This window comes from Lissotriton helveticus, chromosome 6 (assembly GCF_964261635.1).
Source record: "Lissotriton helveticus chromosome 6, aLisHel1.1, whole genome shotgun sequence".
Lineage (NCBI taxonomy): Eukaryota > Metazoa > Chordata > Amphibia > Caudata > Salamandridae > Lissotriton > Lissotriton helveticus.
In genome coordinates, this window is record NC_136067.1 from 87897610 (window position 1) to 87916641 (window position 19032).

Genomic DNA, 19032 nt, shown 5'->3' on the forward strand with positions numbered 1-19032 from the left:
GGCAAAATTCCCATAGTGGCGTAACCTAGTAAGGGTCACATCGGAAGAGTAGCAGGTTCCTCGGAGCTAGCGTGAAAGCAGAGGGGTCCGCTGAGAAACCTTAAACTCGGAATATATCCCGGAAAGAAGTGGATGAGTTTAGGGGAATAACAGGTTCACCGATGCTAGAGTGAAGGGTAGGCGGAAGAGATCTGCCCGCAGCGCGTGAAAAGTAAATGGAAGTAGTTTACTTGCTGTAAAAGAATTCTTACTCTATCTAGACACTTGAGCACTGTGGCGAATGTGTATTTGTTGTAAAATAACCAAGCACTGAGCACTTTAAAAGAAAGAAAGTTTCCGTTACCTTGTGAAGGGAGGGAGTCAGTCGCGAAGCGCCTCTGACGTCACTCTGTGCCGCGCTGGGATTGGTAGAAGCAGCGGGCGGGTAGCGGAGCTGAAGATTGTAAAGGAGGGGTGAGCGCCAGAGCGTGGGAACTGTCTCACGAAGGGGCCGCGCACCCATTGGCGGAGCTTATTTTGTGTCGCGCACCCATTGGTTGCACGAATTTTCTGAAGAGTATTCTGATTGGAGGTAGTTTGTAAACAAAGTTAGCGCAGAAGTCGTATGTGGCACTCGCGGACTACAGAGACGCGACCTGATCCAAGGCATCTAGGGTTTGAAAGGGATCAGTGGAAGGCTAACAGATACGATATTATGTACGGAACCAAGAGAAAAATGTCCCTTGTAAATAAGGTGAAAAATTATTTTAAAACGGACAAACCGATTAAATCTAGGGAAGGTGTTCTTGTCCCAGCACCCAATACTCCCGCCTCATTCATGATGTTTGACCGAGGGTACAATACCTGTGTGTGGCTGGAGAATTGGGTGAAGTATACAAAAGATGACGGAGTATTGGCTTTTCCGTTAGATGGTACTTTCAATGGTAGGATCTTATTTAATTTAAGAACCCGAATGAATGAACTGCATCCCAGACCGAGACTAACGCAGTATGAGGCATTAGAGGAATGGGAGATTGAGGCTTTTGAAAGAGAAAGACCCCGAATGGACAAGGGTTTGACCAAGTGGTACCCCAGGCAGAAACAGGAATCCAGGGATAAAAGGATGAAACAGTGGAGGCAGAGCATGATTGTTGAGGGTCTGTTTCCCATGATGCCGGCATGTCATAACGTTGGAGCGGGTGAGAAAAGTACTGAAAAATGTAAGCATTGGGGGGCCCTGGGGGATTCAGATGATGAACTAATAGATGACATCTGTACCAGAAGTCCGCCACCTTACAATGAGGGAACCCGACCTTCCAGTGTAGGAGATGTTCCCCGACGCCCCTTCCTAAAGGAAGAAGACAGGTCCCTGGGACTGGGAGGGGGTGGTCAAGTATTGCCCTATCCTGAAAAACCCGAACTGACGGAAACAAGGGACATATATCCCAAAGTGCCCGCAAGTCAGGAAGAAAAATATTCACGTACAAAAACCTTTTTTCCCAGACCCTTGTATGAAAGCGAAGAGAAACCCTCGAATTCAGGACTGCCTTTTGTTCAACCTCCATATAGGGAAGAGCGCAGGTCCTTTAATACTGGAACTTTATTCCCGAAACCAAATTATGGGGGAGGACCAAGTGAAACGCATCCTACTGCCCCGAGTTTTACTCCTCCATTGACCCCACAGATATTACATGACACAACTCTAAGAAGGGTACTAGTGGAAAAAGAGCAAGAGGCTCTAGCTAGACAAAGAACAGAAATAATTCAGAAAATTTCTCAGATAAATACCAGTCCTGAGGCATTGACTATTCCAGTAACTATTGGACCGGTGGTCCCGTTATACGGAAATGGTCAGGGAAATCCGATTACTCCAGTCATGACCCCAGTCATAGCAACCCCGAGACAGGAACCAATCATCATAGATGATCAGTCCAGTGAGTGTGAGTCTGAAGTTGCATTCTTGGAATTGCCAAACAAACAGACTGGAAAGGGAATACAGCAGAGGTATAACCCTTTTAATACAAAAGAAATTAAATTAGAGACAGCAACAGGTACTAGGAATGTCTCTCTGGTAACTCCGGATGAAATTGAGAGTTGGAGTCGTGAATTAGAGAAGCAGACTCCGCAAACAAAGCCTTTAGATCTCTACAAGCTGAGGGTCGAAATAGAAGAATTAATGGCAGGAAATGTGGGGTTGGATCGATTGAATACCTACTCTGAAGAAGAATTGTCGTTCATATGTAAAAGCTTTACAAGGAACACCAGAGTGCTCCACGAAAAACTGACCGAAACAGCAGTTAGTATGGGGGTAGATATCTCAAAATCCAAGCCCTTACAGAAACCGTACAGAGCAGACTTCTCAGACAAAGATATAGAACACCTGAATGTGGCAGGGAAGAAGTTGCAGATTAAAGAATTAATGGGAGTACTGCAGAAATGGGGAGATGTGGAAAGATGGAGAAGCAGGTGGGCGAAAAAGAGGGAAGAGGTTCGCTCCCGACAAGTGACTCCCGAGTTTGCTTTAAGAGAGGTAGAAAAACCTGAGCAGTTATGCCCCATGCGCGAAGTTCCAGGGGGGAAATATGTGCATGTCCCCTGGTCTAGGCAGGATATTGTGTCCTTCACGAACGATTTTCCAAAATTAAGAGAGAAACCAGTTGACTGGTACCGGCAGGTGGAGAGGTTCGTGAAGGTACAGAAATGTCTGTGGAAAGACCTGGATGGGTTTTTCGACATTGTGGTTCCAGTAGATTTATGGACCCAGTGTAAAATAAACATAGATTGGCCCAGTGAAGAGTATCCCAGAAACAAGGAAACAGGGGAGCCATCAAAGGAAGTCATGCGAAAATATGAGCAGGTAATTCAGCACTTGAAAGAAAAGGTGCCCGCCAAGGAAACTGATTGGACAAAAATAGATAGAACAACACAGGAAAGGGACGAAACAGTGCACTCCTTCTATGAGAGGTTATTGCAGGTATTTAAAACATACAGTGGTATTGACAACATCGACCTGAAGGATATGACACACTTTATTTACAGGTTTGTAAATGGTTTAAGACCTGAAATTTGTCAGTGGATAAAAGACAATAAAATCTGTTGGCATACTAAGAAAATGGATGAGGTCCTGCGGTACGCTAAGTACTGTGAGGACGAGATGGCAGAAAAGAAAAAGGCCCTTAAGGAGAAGGTTATGTGGGCTCAGGTGAAGCTCGCAGAACAACAGGAAAAACAATTGAGTAACATGGTTAAAAATGCTGAGAACAAAAGTCCTGGGGGAGGGGGTGGAGGAAAGCCCCGGCCCAAATTTAGCAGGGAAGAGGCTATGAAAAAATTTCCCTGCCATCAGTGCGGCGAAATTGGACACTGGCGAAACGAGTGTCCCCAATTAGTCGATGTTAATGAGACAACTCCTGATTTAATTCCACAGACGCAGAAAGAAAGACCAAGAAAGACTCAACCCCAGGTAAAAACAGTTCAGGTGCCTCGAGCACCCAAACAGGTATACAGGGGAAGACAGGCAGAAAATGAAGAGATAGAGGTTTGGGAAAGCGGGGAGAACAGAAATACAGCAACTTCGCAGTATCTGCTGAATGATACCTTCCTTTGTAATGATCAGGACTGACGGGGCCTGAGAGGGGAGGACGAGGAGTGCGTACTTGGCGCTTCCTTGCCGGTAGACCAGTCTGGACCATATATTGAAGGAAAGGTTGACGGAAATGATGTCACCTTTCTGTTGGACACTGGCGCTACCCGTTCTACTGTAAGAACAGTGGACGTTCCAAACCTACCCCTCTCGGGAGAAAATATCCAAGTAGTAGGTGTATCTAATCAATTGATTAGTACTCCTGTTACCGAACCAATGGAGATTTCAATTGGAAATTTTAAACAGATGCATAGATTTGTCGTCTGTGACACCAGTCCAGTAAATCTACTGGGACGTGATTTGCTGTGCAAAATGAACTGTACCATCTTTTGCACACCAAAAGGTGTTGAAATACAGACCCCAGATGAAGACGGCATTTATAAATTATTGTTGCTTAGACCTGACTCAGAAATTAAAAGATTGACCCTGCAGGACTTGCCCCAAGAACTACAGGAAGCCGTAAAACCAGAGGTGTGGGATTTCACTGGTAAGGATGTGGGGTTGATGAAAGATGTGGACCCCATACAAATAGCCATCAAAGACAATGCAGTATATCCTAACACTAGGCCCTACCGAATGAATGCTGAGGTGAAAGCAGGTGTCACTCTGGAAATACAAAAATTATTGGAAGGAAACATCATACAGGAAGTGATGAGCAGCCCATGCAACTCACCGATTATGGGCATCAAAAAGCCTAGTGGCAAGTATAGGGTAGTGCAGGACCTGAGAAAGGTTAACAAAATTGTAGTTCCTTGTTGCCCTATTGTCCCGAACCCTGCAGTAATTCTGTACCAGATTCCTTGGGATGCTGAGTGGTTCACTGTGATTGATTTGTGTCATGCATTCTTTTCGATACCCCTGCACCCCGACAGCAAATTTCTTTTCTCATTTGCTTTCGAGGGTCACGTGTATTGTTGGAACAGGGTCCCTCAAGGGTATACAGAGAGTCCCTCTATCTTTAATCAGATCTTGAAGAAATGTCTAGAGACTTTGACCTTACCTGGGAACTCTGTCTTAGTGCAGTATATAGACGACCTTCTATTGGCGTCTAAAAGTCACCGGGACTGTGTAGTTGACACCATTGCCCTCCTAAATCATCTGTGTGAGAAAGGGCATAAAGTGGCCCCTGACAAACTACAGTTCTGTGCAAAATCAGTGAAATATCTAGGACACCAGATAGAAAAGGGTGTCAGAAAAGTCACTTCAGAAAGAGTGAGAATAATTCAAAAGATGCAGTTGCCCCGTACTCAAAAAGAAGTCAGAATGTTCCTGGGTGTATTAGGGTACTGCAGGCAGTGGATTCTGGGATTTGCAGCCTTAGCCAGGCCCTTGATAAAAATGACCACGAGAGGAATGCCAGATGTTGTACAGTGGGACGATGAAAGTCTAATGGCTTTCACAAGATTGAAAAACTGTCTGTGTACAGCCCCTGCGTTGGGAATGCCAGATTATTCCAAAGAGTTTGCACTATTCTGTGACACTCGCGATAATTGCGCATTGTCAGTCCTGACTCAAGAACATGGCACAACCAGGAGGCCTGTGGCCTATTTCTCTGCCACACTGGACCCAGTAGCTGCTGGGTTACCAGGCTGTCTGAAAGCAGTAGCTGCTACCTGTGCAAGTTTGGAACAGAGTGAGTCCATTGTCATGGGACATCCTGTGACCGTGTATGTTTCACATGGAGTGGTAATCTTATTGACCAGAACTAAAACACAGTATCTCACCCCTAGTCGGCTGACTAAATACGAGAGGATTCTTGTGGGTGCAGCAAATGTGAGCATTGTTAGGTGCGGTATTCTGAACCCTGCCACCTTACTCCCCGACCCCTTGGAAATGGAAGGTGGGGATGATGATGAACATGATTGTATTGACCTAACAGAGTTCAGTACCAAACCACGCCCAGACATAAAAGAAGTACCATTGCCTGAGCATGATAAAGAACTATTTGTGGATGGTTCCTGTCTAAGACATGAATTAGGAGGCTTGAGTGCTGCTTATGCAGTAGTGTCTTTCACAAAAATTGAACAAGCAGGTTACCTATATAACATCAAGTCTGCACAAGTAGCCGAATTGATAGCCATGATAATGGCTTGCAAAATTGGGAAGGACTTACGCATAACAGTGTATACTGACAGTCAGTACTGTTATGGCGTTGTGCATGACTTTGGCCAATTATGGCTGCAGAGGGAATTCATGACTTCCTCAGGTACTCCCATTCGGAATGCAAAAGTTGTTCATGACCTTTTAGAGGCCATCCAGTTGCCCAAAGAACTGGCAGTGGTAAAATGTACTGCTCATCAAAGGAGCATGGACAGAGTATCTCTGGGAAACGATTATGCTGATCGAGTGGCTCAATGGTGTGCCAAAGATCGGTATATTGTAAATCCAAAACGAGGGGGGCCAGGAACCAGCTGCCAGCTTCAGGTGTTTGAGGAAGTGCCTACATGGGATGAGGTGAGAGAGTGGCAGGAGTCGGCTCCTTGGCAAGAAAGAGAAAAATGGAAGGAGGATGGCTGTAGACCGAGGCGTGTGGATGGTGTGATTTTGGGCCCAACTGGTATGCCGGTGTTACCCCGACACTTGCTTGGCACAATGGCAAGATTAATACATGAAGGATCACACATTGGTAGGGATGCCATGATTCTGGTATTTCAACAGACTTGGTACAGCAAGAAATTCAGGAAGGTAGCGGAGTCCCTCTGCCAGAGGTGCCTGTCATGTCAACAGATGAACCCAGGCAAGAGGACAATGGTTGAACTGAGCAAGATTGGGAGGTCAGGGGGTCCCTTTATAAAAATACAGATTGATTTCATCACCATGCCCCATTGTGAAGGAAAGCGATATGTCCTTGTCATTGTGTGCGTATTTTCGAAATGGGTAGAAGCTTACCCTACTCCCAAAAGTGACGCACTGACAGTAGCGAAGTGTTTACTAAAAGAACTGATACCTAGGTTCGGAATACCATGCATTATTGAATCAGATAAGGGTGGACATTTCCAGAATGACATACTGGCTGAACTCTGTAAGGCCTTTGGAATAAGGCAGAAACTCCATTGTGCATACCACCCAGAGGCTTCTGGAATAGTGGAACAAGTAAATGGAACTATCAAAAACAGACTAGCAAAGCTGACAGATGCTACTGGCATGAACTGGGTGAAGGCCCTGCCCCTGGTCCTGATGGGACTGAGAAGTGTTCCAGACCGCAAGACAGGCCTAAGTCCCCATGAAATCATTATGGGAAGAGTGATGAGACAAGCATGGGTGCCAGGAAGCAAACTGTTGAGTATTACTGATGATTTGGTGCTTGAATACTGCAGAAGATTGGGTGACCAAGTGCGTTCTATCTCTCGCCAGATTGGAGACGACGGCATCCTTAATCCAACGACTCCTCTCCACAACTTGGTTCCAGGAGACTGGGTCAAAATAAAGAAGCACACTCGATCAAGCTGTCTGGCACCAAGGTGGGGAAAGAAACGCCAAGTAATCCTGGTGACAACCACTGCAGTAAAAGTCGCAGGTGTTCCCCAGTGGATCCACGCCGGACACACCCAGAAGGTATTGCCAGACAAAGGATTTGAAGAACCAGGGCAACCAGCAGAGGACCCTGAAGAAGTCAGACCAGTAGCAACTGACAACGAGCAGCCCAGCACCAGTCAGGTTGCAGGAACAGCAGACGTTGGCTCAGGAGTAGTTGACTGCGAACTGCCAAGAACCCAGCCTGCTGAAGAGGTCCAGGAAACTGAGCCAGGAGTAGCTGAAGACGAGCTGCCAAGCATATGGCCAGAAGAATGGATACCGATGATTGATCTGACCGAAGATCCTATCAGAACAAGAGAACGACTTAGTGAAGGTAGAGAGTGGACTAGTCAGGAAAAGCAAGGCACAGGCGAAGATCCTCAGCCACTTGAGATTCAAATCAAAACTGAGGAAGGAGAAGGTCAGACAGGGACAGAGCACGTGATTGATACAGATCCAGTGAATAAGACTGAACAAATACCCGATACTGAACAAGTACCCGATACTGAACAAGTGCAGGATACAGAGCAAGTGTTTGATACTCCTCCGCTAACTCCTGATGTGGATAAGGGACAGACTAGACATAGAGTAATAGTTCGAGCAGAAGAAAATCAAGAGATCGAAGTGCTTGAACAGGATCAGATAGGGTTAGAAAAACGGGTTCAGGAAACAGAAACAGAAACAGAAACAGAGACAATTGAAAGCCAAAAACAAAATATTCCTGAACAAGGCCAGATTAGCAACCAGGCAGAAAAATTTGATGCTAGCCCTGGAACTAGTCAGATAAGGGAAGTAGAAGAAGAAAGTGGAGAAGAATTACCACAAGATAAAGAGAACAAGAGAATAAGAAAAGAAAGTGAAGTCAAAGTACCGACTAAGAGACTAAAGAAAAGAAACAACCTTGAGCCTAGGTTTGTAAAAAGACTGAGACTAAGGATAAAGACAGTGGAAGAAAAACGTGCAGAAGCAAGAAGAAGTGCTCGAATAGCAGAACAAGAAGAAGACTCTTCCAAAAGAAGGAGTGAGCGAATAAAAAGACAAAACAAAAAGTACAAGTCTCCTGAATGGACACTGGTTTTGGAAGAACTTGAAGATCTTGATATAACTGACGTAAGCGACGGAGAACCTGTCCCAGAGTACTCAGCTGAAGAGGAAGACGAGCCACCGTGAATTTGCACAAAGTAAGCTAGTTGTGTAAAAAAAAGTAAAAAAGAGGGGTGAGAACACTCCTACTGAGCTAAAATGTCTGATTCAACAGTGAATGGTAGTCCTAGTTGCAGCCGTTTTAAGACGTGTTGCAAGGTGTGTATATGTAGTGTAGTAGTGCTGATAGTTATCTGGATAGGATTAACAATTTTCATTCCCTTTGCTGTAAGTAAAGATACTAACATTGTCCCTACTGAAGTTGTAAATACTGACAATGAGGAGCTGACAACACAGAGTGTAGAAAGACATGAGAGAGCATTGAGACAAACTAAACGAGACTTAGAAGCATCAGATGAGAAAGGACTACATTACCATGGAATGAAAAACAGGACACATTTGAATGTTTTCGCAAACTTGTTAATACACTATGTAGAAACTATGGAAATTGAAGATTGCTATGTCTGCATGAAGCTACCTACTTCGGTGGCTGAAGGCGTGACATACCATCATCTGCCATTGACATATGGAATTTCCTGTAGCATTTTAGCTAGTTTATTTTACAAAAGGGGACCGTTACAGTATTATTACTCTAACAATGACGTGATCTTTTCTGAACTTCCTATACGTGGGAACTTGAATCCTGTACATACCAAAACTGACACCATAAGATATATGGGAGACTACTTTCTGACTATAGGGAACATTGACATAGCAGACGCACACAGAGATAACTTGACTTGTTCTTTGCGTGAGCAGGAAAAGATGTTCCTGAACATGGCAGAGAAAAGGAGAATTAAAATTCAGAAGAAGGCTAATGACGAAAGTCAGAAAAAGCCAAAGTGGGCAGAAAACATGGAAGGCACCTCATCTGGTGGAGCGGGTCCTGCTCTGTTGCTGGATTTTGAAAAGAAAGGCAAGCTATGTCTTCACCGCGAGAAGACTAGCTATTATAATAATGTTTTCATTGGTTCCAGTGAATGCGAACATAATTACAAGGTAATTGGAGGTTGGGGTTTCAAAAATGGGTCAGAGCCTGTGTTTCCTGGAATTTATTATATTTGTGGGGACAAGGCTTATTTCAAATTGCCGGATCACTGGTATGGGAGCTGCTACTTTGGCATTGTTTTCCCGAAAATATACCATGTGAATGGAAAAGCTGGAAGCAATGAAGATACTAATGGCTTAGTGCGTAGTAAAAGAGAAAGTATAGGTGAAATTATGGGTAGTATTTTCAGTGCACTGATACCTGGAGTGGGAGTGGTTCTGAACACTCACAGAATTTGCAAATTGTCTACTATAGTAGATGTGCTGTCTACTGAAACAGCTCATGGATTTCTGCTGGTCAATACCGAAATGGTTGCGATCAGATCAATGGTTTTACAAAATCGACTTGCTCTTGACACCTTATTAGCGAAAGAGGGCGGAGTCTGCCGGATGTTGAAGGCGCAACATTGTTGCACTTATATTCCGGATAAAAGTGTACAGATCAAAAGATATGTGAAAAACATTACTAATTTGGCAAAGGAACTCAAACCACTCGAGGTTGATAGTGCCTGGAAGAGACTGGTAGATGGTCTCTCAAATGTAGGTCATTGGCTTGCTAGCATAGGTAAAAGCTTATTATTCAAAATTCTGATGCCAATTGGTATTATAGGTCTTATTATACTTTCCATTTTCTTATGCTGTAAATACCGCAAGCGCACCAAAAAGCACGAGGTTAATGCAAGAGGAGTGAAACGAAGTGTGGATGAGATTGAATTAGAGGAAGTGAATGATCAGATATACAAAAAGGTGAAGACTTCTCACCCTGCTAAAACTGAAAGAGAAAAGCTAGAACGGTTGCTGGAAGAAATAGAACTTTATAAAGTGTGAAAGAAAGTTGGCATCTGGTTCCATTATAATTTGTGATGATAGTAGATATCATCAAAGAGGGGATTGATGAAGCAAAGTTTCGCATATTTTGCGGCTTGCCGAAATCAAGAACCTCGTTTATGTATAACAAGGTAATAAATGTACGTCTTACTAACATTTATATTAAGTTTGAGTAAAAGTTTAAGACACTTGCCTATGTGTATTTCTAATGAATTTAATCTGTGTCCTCTAAAATGGCCGCCGCTTGTATTTTAGTTACTGCGCATGCGTCAGCCACACTCACGTGTCCTGACGCGTCTGCAGAAGTGGAGGGAAAGTTATGCGCATGCGTAATTCATAGCTGTGCTTATCATGTGGTACTGCTCGTGCCACTGCTCTTGTGTCCGTGTCAATGTAGCTAACATTTAATGCAATTAAGTTTATTTCTTGATGATGAGTTAAAAGTACAAACCCTGTGATGTGTTTTCATAATGACATTATTATGTATTAATTTGTTTTCGCTTACTTTTCATGTACCGCGGGAAATGGGGGTCTGAGTGAGAGGAGAGCCATATTGGAGGTCCCTTCTGCGCCTGTGCGACATTCGGCAGCACGAGGGACCTTGGCTGATGGAACATAGCCAGCTGGCAGTGATGGGCGAGATGCTCCTGAGAAAGTCACCTCTGCCCTGCGAGAACAGCGAATGTGGCTCCTTATATGATACATTGTTACGTTGCGCTACTGTTAGCTCATGGGAACCCCAAATCTGCTAGGCGGTACCCAAATATGTTAATGAAGGCTTCAATTCGTGTATTGTGATTGGTGTGTTACCCAAACCCTACCTTAGGACCAATCGAAATTGAGGGATTCTGACACTTTGCAACATTGGGGGGTGGTACACTGTCCCAAAACTGTATATCTACCCTGGGTTCACCTAGTGAACCGTCCGACTTGTCTGGTTTAGCTGACCTGTCACTGACCCAACGCACTCAATAGGTGACTGAAGATACAGAGCGCTGCGGAGCACTCTGTCCGAATTTGACCATAGACTAAGGTTCTACTGAACCTTAAAGTGCTGGCAAAGCACTTAGCTGGGAGTTCGCTGACCCAATCGGGGTCTTGATCGATAGCTGCAGAGCGGGTGGAGCGCAGGCGTTGCTTCCGAACTGTGGGTTCCGGTCCTGTCCTGAAGAGGGTCCTGTCCTGAGGGTTTGCTGTCCTGTCCTGAGGGTCCTGTCCTGATTCCTATTCCGAGGGTATCCTGTCCTATCCTGGGTGTCCATTCTGCACCTGCTGTCCTTTGAGGGGTATCCTTCCTTGAGGGTTTCCTGTCCTTAACTGACCCGTGGCCAGGGTTTGGTTTCCACACCTTTTCTAGGTAAATATTACTCTGAACCTCTTGAAATTCTTGCACCTTCTGAATTTCTAACTTTTGCTTAAATAAAGTTCAACATTGCATATGTTATATTTCCATGCCTTTCCGCAACTATTGAACAGTCATTTATAAATTTTGCAAAGTTATTCCTATGTCTTCTCATTTGTTAGAAATCATATTTTGCATAGCAGTGTGTCATTTCCTGATATGGTCTAGAACTTCGTTGCCTAGGTTGTTCAAAGGCCCTTTCACCTTAAGTGAAGCGTGTTATTCATTATAAGTTCTTCTATAGTCACACACACTTAGTCTATCACTGTCTAGATAATACTGACTTATATAGTATCTTTTCTCGTTACATTTTATTAGTACTTTGATGATTACTCTGTCATTATTTCTTTATGCATATGTGATTTACATTATCTTGATTATTGATTGCCTTGTTTTATTGTACCTCATGCAAGAAAATAATGAACTTTAGATAAACATTTTAAAACTTCCAGTTGTCCGTGGTCATTTAAACAGTATTTGAATGTTATTGGTTGGGTTTGTATTTTGCTGCCTTTCCTTTACAGCTAGCTCCCTGATTCATTGTGGTCATTAGGCACCCGCATCGGTGGATGGTAAGTCGGGTGCACCGAAATTTGGTAGCAGGGAACACACACACATCAACCTGGTAGAGCTCGTGAAGTCACCTGATCGATGTATATGGTGATTTGAAAGTATATGGGCCCTGAAGCCGGAAACGGCGAAAACTGTTGGTCGGGTGGCCTCGCGCGCTCTATCACTAGAAGCCAACTTTATTAATAAGAAAACAATTTTTAGGATTACTGAAACTTGTAAAGTACTGGGCTACTTCAAATGTGATACTATATAATTGAAGGTGGCAAGGAATTTTCTGTTGTTTCTTTATAGAAGGATGAATGTGGTGTGAATGCTATAGGAATGTTAGATTGGCCAAATGTATAGATTTATGGCAAAAAAGTTGTTTATAAGTATTTTGTAAATATTTGTCTTCTAATGTAATGTTTTGTTGTCCACTTCTTTCAAATGCACACTTAATAATACTGTTCGAGAAAACAAATGAAGGTTTAAAAAAATTTTTTGCATACAAATAAATAGCAATCTTTAAAGCTTTATTTCATGTTTCTGTTCATGAGATTGTTCTACGAATTTATGAGGAACTAGTCCCAGCATTGGCAACTGTTTTGTTCTTTAAATGTAGAGGCTCAGCCTTGCTGAGTAAGAGCCAGGACCCAGTCTTGTTGTTTAATGTCCACTTTAAGCATGGGTAAAATTGAGGTGGACCTTTGTGTGGTGTCAATGGTATCCATATCCATAAGGAAATCTTCCTCTACTGGGTCAGTATGTAGGTCAACCCCATGGTATTGGGCAGCTCTATGGACAAGTTGGTTAAATCCCATAGTGTCCTCTGGTGGGGAAGGCCTGGAGGGGTATATGTCATCTTGTGGCATGTTAGGGACGTCTGGGGTGCTATAATCATCCCAAGGGTTAGGTGAGCCAGGAGGACTAGTATTATCTAGTGGCTCATTATCAGAGGTGTTATCCCCGTCATCATCATCTTCTAATGGAATAGGAGACGTGTAGGGGAGTGATGTGGCAGGAGAGGAGGTGGTAAAGAAGGAGGAGGCGGCGGAGGAGGAGGAGGAGGAGGAGGAGGAGGAGGAGAAGGTATCCTTAGAGGAGAGGTTGCAATGTCCTTCTTCTTAGGATGAGGAGCCGGTGCAGGCGTGTCTGATAGTCATTTTTTTTAACTAAGAGTTTTTCGACCAGTTTTGGGATCCTTTACAAGAGTCTTTTGTGTAGGATCTGGATGAAATAGTTCCTCTGTGGAAGGTAGATCCTTCGGTGCCGAGGTCTTTGTTTCCGTAGGCTTTTTCAGCACCGAACCGGTAGCTTTTTTTTGGTTAGAGATATGTTCTTTGCAGTGTCTTTGGCCGGTGGAACGTGTGATTTTTTCGGTTCCGAGGCTTTTTTCGGCTCCGAGGCATCGGAGTCTGGTCCTTTCGGTGGCAATTTTTTGCTCGGCTCTGAGAGTGGTTTTGGTGCCGAGGAGCAGGTGCCAGTCTTCGGCGCCGGGTGCTTAGATGTGGAAGCAGCTGGCATGGAGGAGGAAGAAGATGGGTTCTTTTTCGGTGCCGGTAGGTGTGTGCCGGCACCGGGGGTAGGCTGACTCGAGCCCGAGTCGCCTAAAGGCTTATTAGGCTTCTTTGCCGAGCTCGAAGGCGGGGCATGGGAAGTAGTCTCTCGGTGTGCACCCGGGCCCAAAGGCGAGGGTGTGACCAAAGCTTTTTGGAGGGTGTCGAGGAAGGGTCGGGGTCGACGTGTGTACTTCCGACCCGCTGTGCCGGAGTGATGTCCTTAACGTCTGAGTCGTCGGCCTTGGAGTTCCTGTCAACACCATGTTCTTGCTCCTGTTCTGGCACGTCAACGCCCTCTTGGAAGATGTCGTCTAGGATCAAAGATGACAATGGAGTCATGGTTCTTCGAGCACACCGGTCCCGAATCGTCTTCTTGGAGCGGAAGGAGGCACAAGCAGAACAGTCTCTGGCCTCATGCTCCGGTGAGAGACAAAGGTTGCACAGCTCATGGAGATAGGTGTGGGGAAATTTTGACCCACATTGAGGACACTTCTTAAATGGCGTCCTTTCCATGAGCCAGAAGATAAGGCCTAGGTAGGCCCGAAGGCCTTCGTCGAGGACCGGAATCGAAGACTTCTAAGTTGTGAAGAGTTGTGTCGATTGGAAATGCGCTTGAGACAATACCATTGAAAAGGGTGAGGATTGTGCGCCAAAGGAGAATCAGTTCCAAACCGGAGCGCAGGAAACACATCCGAGCCCGATGGCGGAAAAAAACAATCTAAGGATGGAGCCGATGCCCATGCGCAGTGTAATCCAAAGAAGGAGTCCCCTATCTCGTGACTTCCAAAGACTTTCCAGGACAAAAACAACTGCAAACACCCGGGCCCAACACTATGTGGCGTGTGTAATCTGCAGCTCATATGTCTCGAACAGACATTTTGTGGAGTTTAAAAAGACAGTGGCTTCTGTTAGACACTCTGTGGCTGCACGTGGTCTGTTTCTGTGAGCTCGCAGAGCACAGTTCCCTCTCACACTCTGCCTGTGACACACGTTAGTATCTGCCCTGAGCTACCTTTCCTACCCTGTCCTTGGTAGATGCGTGTTACTATGAGCTCTGAGAGGCAGGGAGCTCCCACTTGTACTCTGTCCTTGTTAGATACATGTCAGTATGTGTTCTGAGGCAGGGAGCTCTTAGAGGGGCTGTTGAGGGTCTGGGAAGGCCTCAAACAGAGACACTCCACTCTTGGAATAACTAGTGCTTGAACTGCCAGTTTGAAGTCGTTTTCGGGAGGAAGGGTTTTAGTTTTCTCAAGGTGTTGATCTGAAAGTTTGCTACTTTTGTTGCTGCACTGATGTGTTTTTGCATATCTAGATTTCTGTCCAAGGTTACTCCCAGCGATTTCGCTGAGCCGATAATAAGAATTATGGTTACTTTGGAGGGAGGAGCGATTAGGAGGAATTTAGTTTTGAGGGTGTTTAGTTTTAGGTGGCTTTCGGCCAACCAGATCTGATGCATGTCAGTCTGTGCTCTGAGAGGCAGGGAGCTCCCTCTTGTACCCAGTCCTTGTTAGATGCACAAGTGCCTCAGAAGACACTTACTCATTGATGAGTAAGTGCCTTCTGTGAATACCAAAATGAGTAAGAAACTTCTCTGAATACCAAAAGGAGTAAGTGCCTCAGAAGACACTTACTCATTGATGAGTAAGTGCCTTCTGTGAATACCAAAATGAGTAAGTGCCTTCCGTGAATACCAAAATAAGTAAGAGCCTTCTGTGAATACCAAAATGAGTAAGAAACTTCTATGAATACCAAAAGGAGTAAGTGCCTCAGAAGACACTTACTCATTGATGAGTAAGTGCCTTCTGTGAATACCAAAATGAGAGAGTGCCTTCTGTGAATACCAAAATGTTAGCACGTTTAGGATTTTGTCTTAAGTTAGTCCTGTGAATCGGACCCACAGTAATCAACCCACACTATCAATGTCAAAGTTAACATCTTAGACCCTCACTCCTTCTTCCGAGACGTACCATCGTAGTAATCAACCCACACTATCAATGTCAAGGTTAGGATCATAGACCTCCACTCCCTCTTCCGAGACTTATCTTCGCAGTAACCAACTCACACTATCAATGTCAAGGTTAGGATCATAGACCATCCCTACTTCTTCTGACCTTCTGCCCCAAAGGCCTTACTGATGTACAACAGACTGCTTCAGGACAGCAAAACACGCCTTGTGCCCACCCATTTCCCCTGTACTTCTCTGTCTTGTGTTGCCGTAAGTGTGTGTACACTAGCACATGTATGGAGGTTTCACCTCACCTTCTATGGGGCAATTAGGGATGTTGATGACATCAGAATCGTCCAGCTCAGGATCACTAGGTTCTTTCTTCACGATAATGACCAGGTCAGCCTTCTCTTGGGAAGAATCTGAAGAACACAACAGATGAACAGTGTAAAATCAAAGACAAGGCTGGGAATTACGTAGGGACATTGGAAACGCAGCAGGTTTATGTAACGATGCACAGACAGGCAGACTGTGATTACCTGGCATCAGTATCTACACAACGCCTGCACATGAGAGGATGGCTAACAAGTCTTTAAATAAACAAACGATACCGGCACCACCAAGTCAAACTTAAAACAAAGCATGACCAGCGTGGCCAATTAGATGAAACAGAACTGTCTCAAGGTCAACACAAACCTGAAGTACTGATCTTCAGGAATAAGATCTCACCTTGTGACTTCACCTGATGCCTGCTGATCTTGAATCCACATCCACCCCAACCAACCACGCTAAAAACCTTGGCCTCATCCTGGACACCAACCTCGCCATGAAGACCCAGGCCAACGCCGTCACCTCCTCATGTTATCCACATCCACCCCAACCAACCACGCTAAAAACCTTGGCCTCATCCTGGACACCAACCTCGCCATGAAGACCCAAGCCAACGCCGTCACCTCCTCATGCTTCCACATCTACCCCAACCAACCACGCTAAAAACCTTGGCCTCACCCTGGACACCAACCTCGCCATGAAGACCCAATACGGTCAACTCCTCATGCTTCGACATCCACCCCAATCAATCATGCTAGGAACCTCGACCTCATCCTGGACACCAACCTCGCCATGAAGACCCAGGCCAACGCCGTCACCTCCTCATGCTTCGACATCCTCCGCATGTTACGTAAAATCTGCAAGTGTCTCCCACTGGATACCAGACATACCACCACGCAGGCCCTGATCACAAACTGATTGAACTATAGCAACGCACTCTACACCGGCATCCCAGCCCATCTCTTCTCCACAAACTTCAAACATCCAAAATGCTCTCCATCCACAAGCAGAGCCAGTTAAAACTTTCCACACACGCATTTAAGTCACTACACAACACAGGCTCTCATACTTCAATCAATGACTTTACTTCCACCAACGCACCTGGCAACTCGCTCAGCATCACTCTCACTCGCACACACACCTCGCATCCACAGAAGCAGCACCGGAGGTCATCTTTCTCCTTCCAAGCAGCCAAATCCCAGAACAACCTCCCTCAACACACCAGGGCCTTCTCCTCACTTCTTGAACTCCGCAAGAAGCTGAAGGCCTCGCTAGTCAATTAGTCTTCGAGGGACCATCAAGTCTGCCTGAACTCAGGCCCAGCAAGGGGAGCATGACGGCCGGAAGCTAACAGCCGTGACGGAGCTCCCCCCCCCCCCCCCCTGTGTATGGCGCCGAGCACGGAACGTAGAACACCGCGCTGACAGAGGATTGCCGAGGCTGCAGTGTACAATGCTCTGTTTCCCCCTATTTGGCTGTCCCTGTCCTGTGGCATTCGTGGCTCCAGCGACTCTTCTGGAATGGGAAAATCGGGATAAAGCAGCTTCTTCACGTGATCTCTCACAGAAGGTATTTTTAAGGCATCTGGCTCTGTAAGGGAGCGTGGAATGCTCAGGCGGTCAGGCGGCAATAAAAGCGTACCCGCTTTTCAGACTTGGAATCAGGACTCGGAACTGGGAGTTGGGAAGCGGGTTTCAACAGGCAAAACCCCGGATGGTTGGTGAAGCTCCTACACCGGCGTGGTTCCGGGGGGCCGGAGCTGCTAGAGAGTGGCGGCGAGATCCTAGGCGAGTGTCTTTGGGTTTTACCGGGGCATCATTAAGAGCTGATGTGAGAGTGGTGGGGGCAGTCCCTGAGAAGACCTCATTTAAAATATCAGGCAGTTGCTCGTGGAGCACGAATAGTGGGAGGTCATCGCTGGGTGCACAGGAAGCTACCGAGGCGCCCAGGCACTTTGGAAAAGTTTGTGCTTCAGTTAACGGTGGAAGTAGCAAGGGCCGGGTGAACCTTGAGGGGCTTGAGGGGCTTTCAGAATACGGCGGTGAGCCTATACCAGTCCTATTGTCTACAATAAAGGATCTTTACAGCAGCAAGCAGGAGGGAGCCTGGGAGCCGTGCACGGAGGAGAGGGACACTAACGTTAGCAGCCAGCAAGTAGGTAACCCCGGCTCCCCTTTCAAAGTGTCTGCTAGTAAAACAGGAGTAAGTCGCTATACCCTGCGTAATAGCGCTGGGGGTATATTGTCTGCACCACAAAAGTTGCTGGTGACTCCGCCAGTGATTCAAATTCAGTCTACGTCCCGGACAGGGAGAGGGAACCATACTAGTTGTCACACTCCTACGGGGAAGGGGAAAGGCAAAAAAAAGACAACGGGTTCAGTATCGATAGCCTCTAAGGTCACCCCTTCTTTAAAATCATTCTATAAGGTCCTCTCGCTGTCTACTACGGACAGAGCAGATAAAATGGCCTCTAGCAGTACCCTCATTACGACAGGACCGGGAGAAGGGGCAGTAACACTAGCCACAACAACGAAAGGATCTATAGCTGCGTCCACCAAGAAGCCCCAACTACTTCAATCACCCCCATCTCCATCCCAACCCTCAGGGGGAGATTTGGTTCACCCCTCAATTGAACTGTCAAATAGTTTCTCAGCACTGGAGATACAGGATAATGTACAGGAGGAGGTGAATGATGTAGGGGGCAATGCCCCCCAAGCAACGGATGAGGGCTCCTATACGGGCCCTATTCCACCAACAGTGTCTACTACCCCCGTGAATACTCCTGGAACACCTACACTTATAGAGATTTTGCTGGGATTAAAGGAGGATATGGGGAAGAGATTTGGGGAGATGGGGGAAACGTTTACGATCTCAGAGACCAACCAGGTCGCGATCCAAGCATCCTGCGACGTGCTGGCTAAAAAAGTGGAGGAGGTCTCATTACGTACAGAGGCCTTAGTGCTTCTTTGATCCTGGGAATCTCTCCTTCTATGTACTACTTCAGCCCATATGGAAAAACTAGAGCAGCAAAATCGCGAAATAAAGGATGATATCGAGAGACTGGAAATTCACGCCAGAAAGAACAACT

At 45.7% G+C, this 19032-nt stretch overlaps 1 protein-coding gene across 2 annotated transcripts in view; it reads right to left on the bottom strand.

Annotated features, from left to right (window-relative positions):
- Nucleotides 1-19032, bottom strand: part of LOC144762260 (uncharacterized) — a 263530-nt gene that overhangs the window by 52619 nt on the left and 191879 nt on the right. For both annotated transcript variants that reach the window (XM_078647407.1, XM_078647406.1), the window contains one exon: nucleotides 15929-16036. In XM_078647407.1, coding sequence (XP_078503533.1) covers nucleotides 15929-16036 — 108 coding nt within the window. The remainder of the gene's footprint in view (nucleotides 1-15928; nucleotides 16037-19032) is intronic.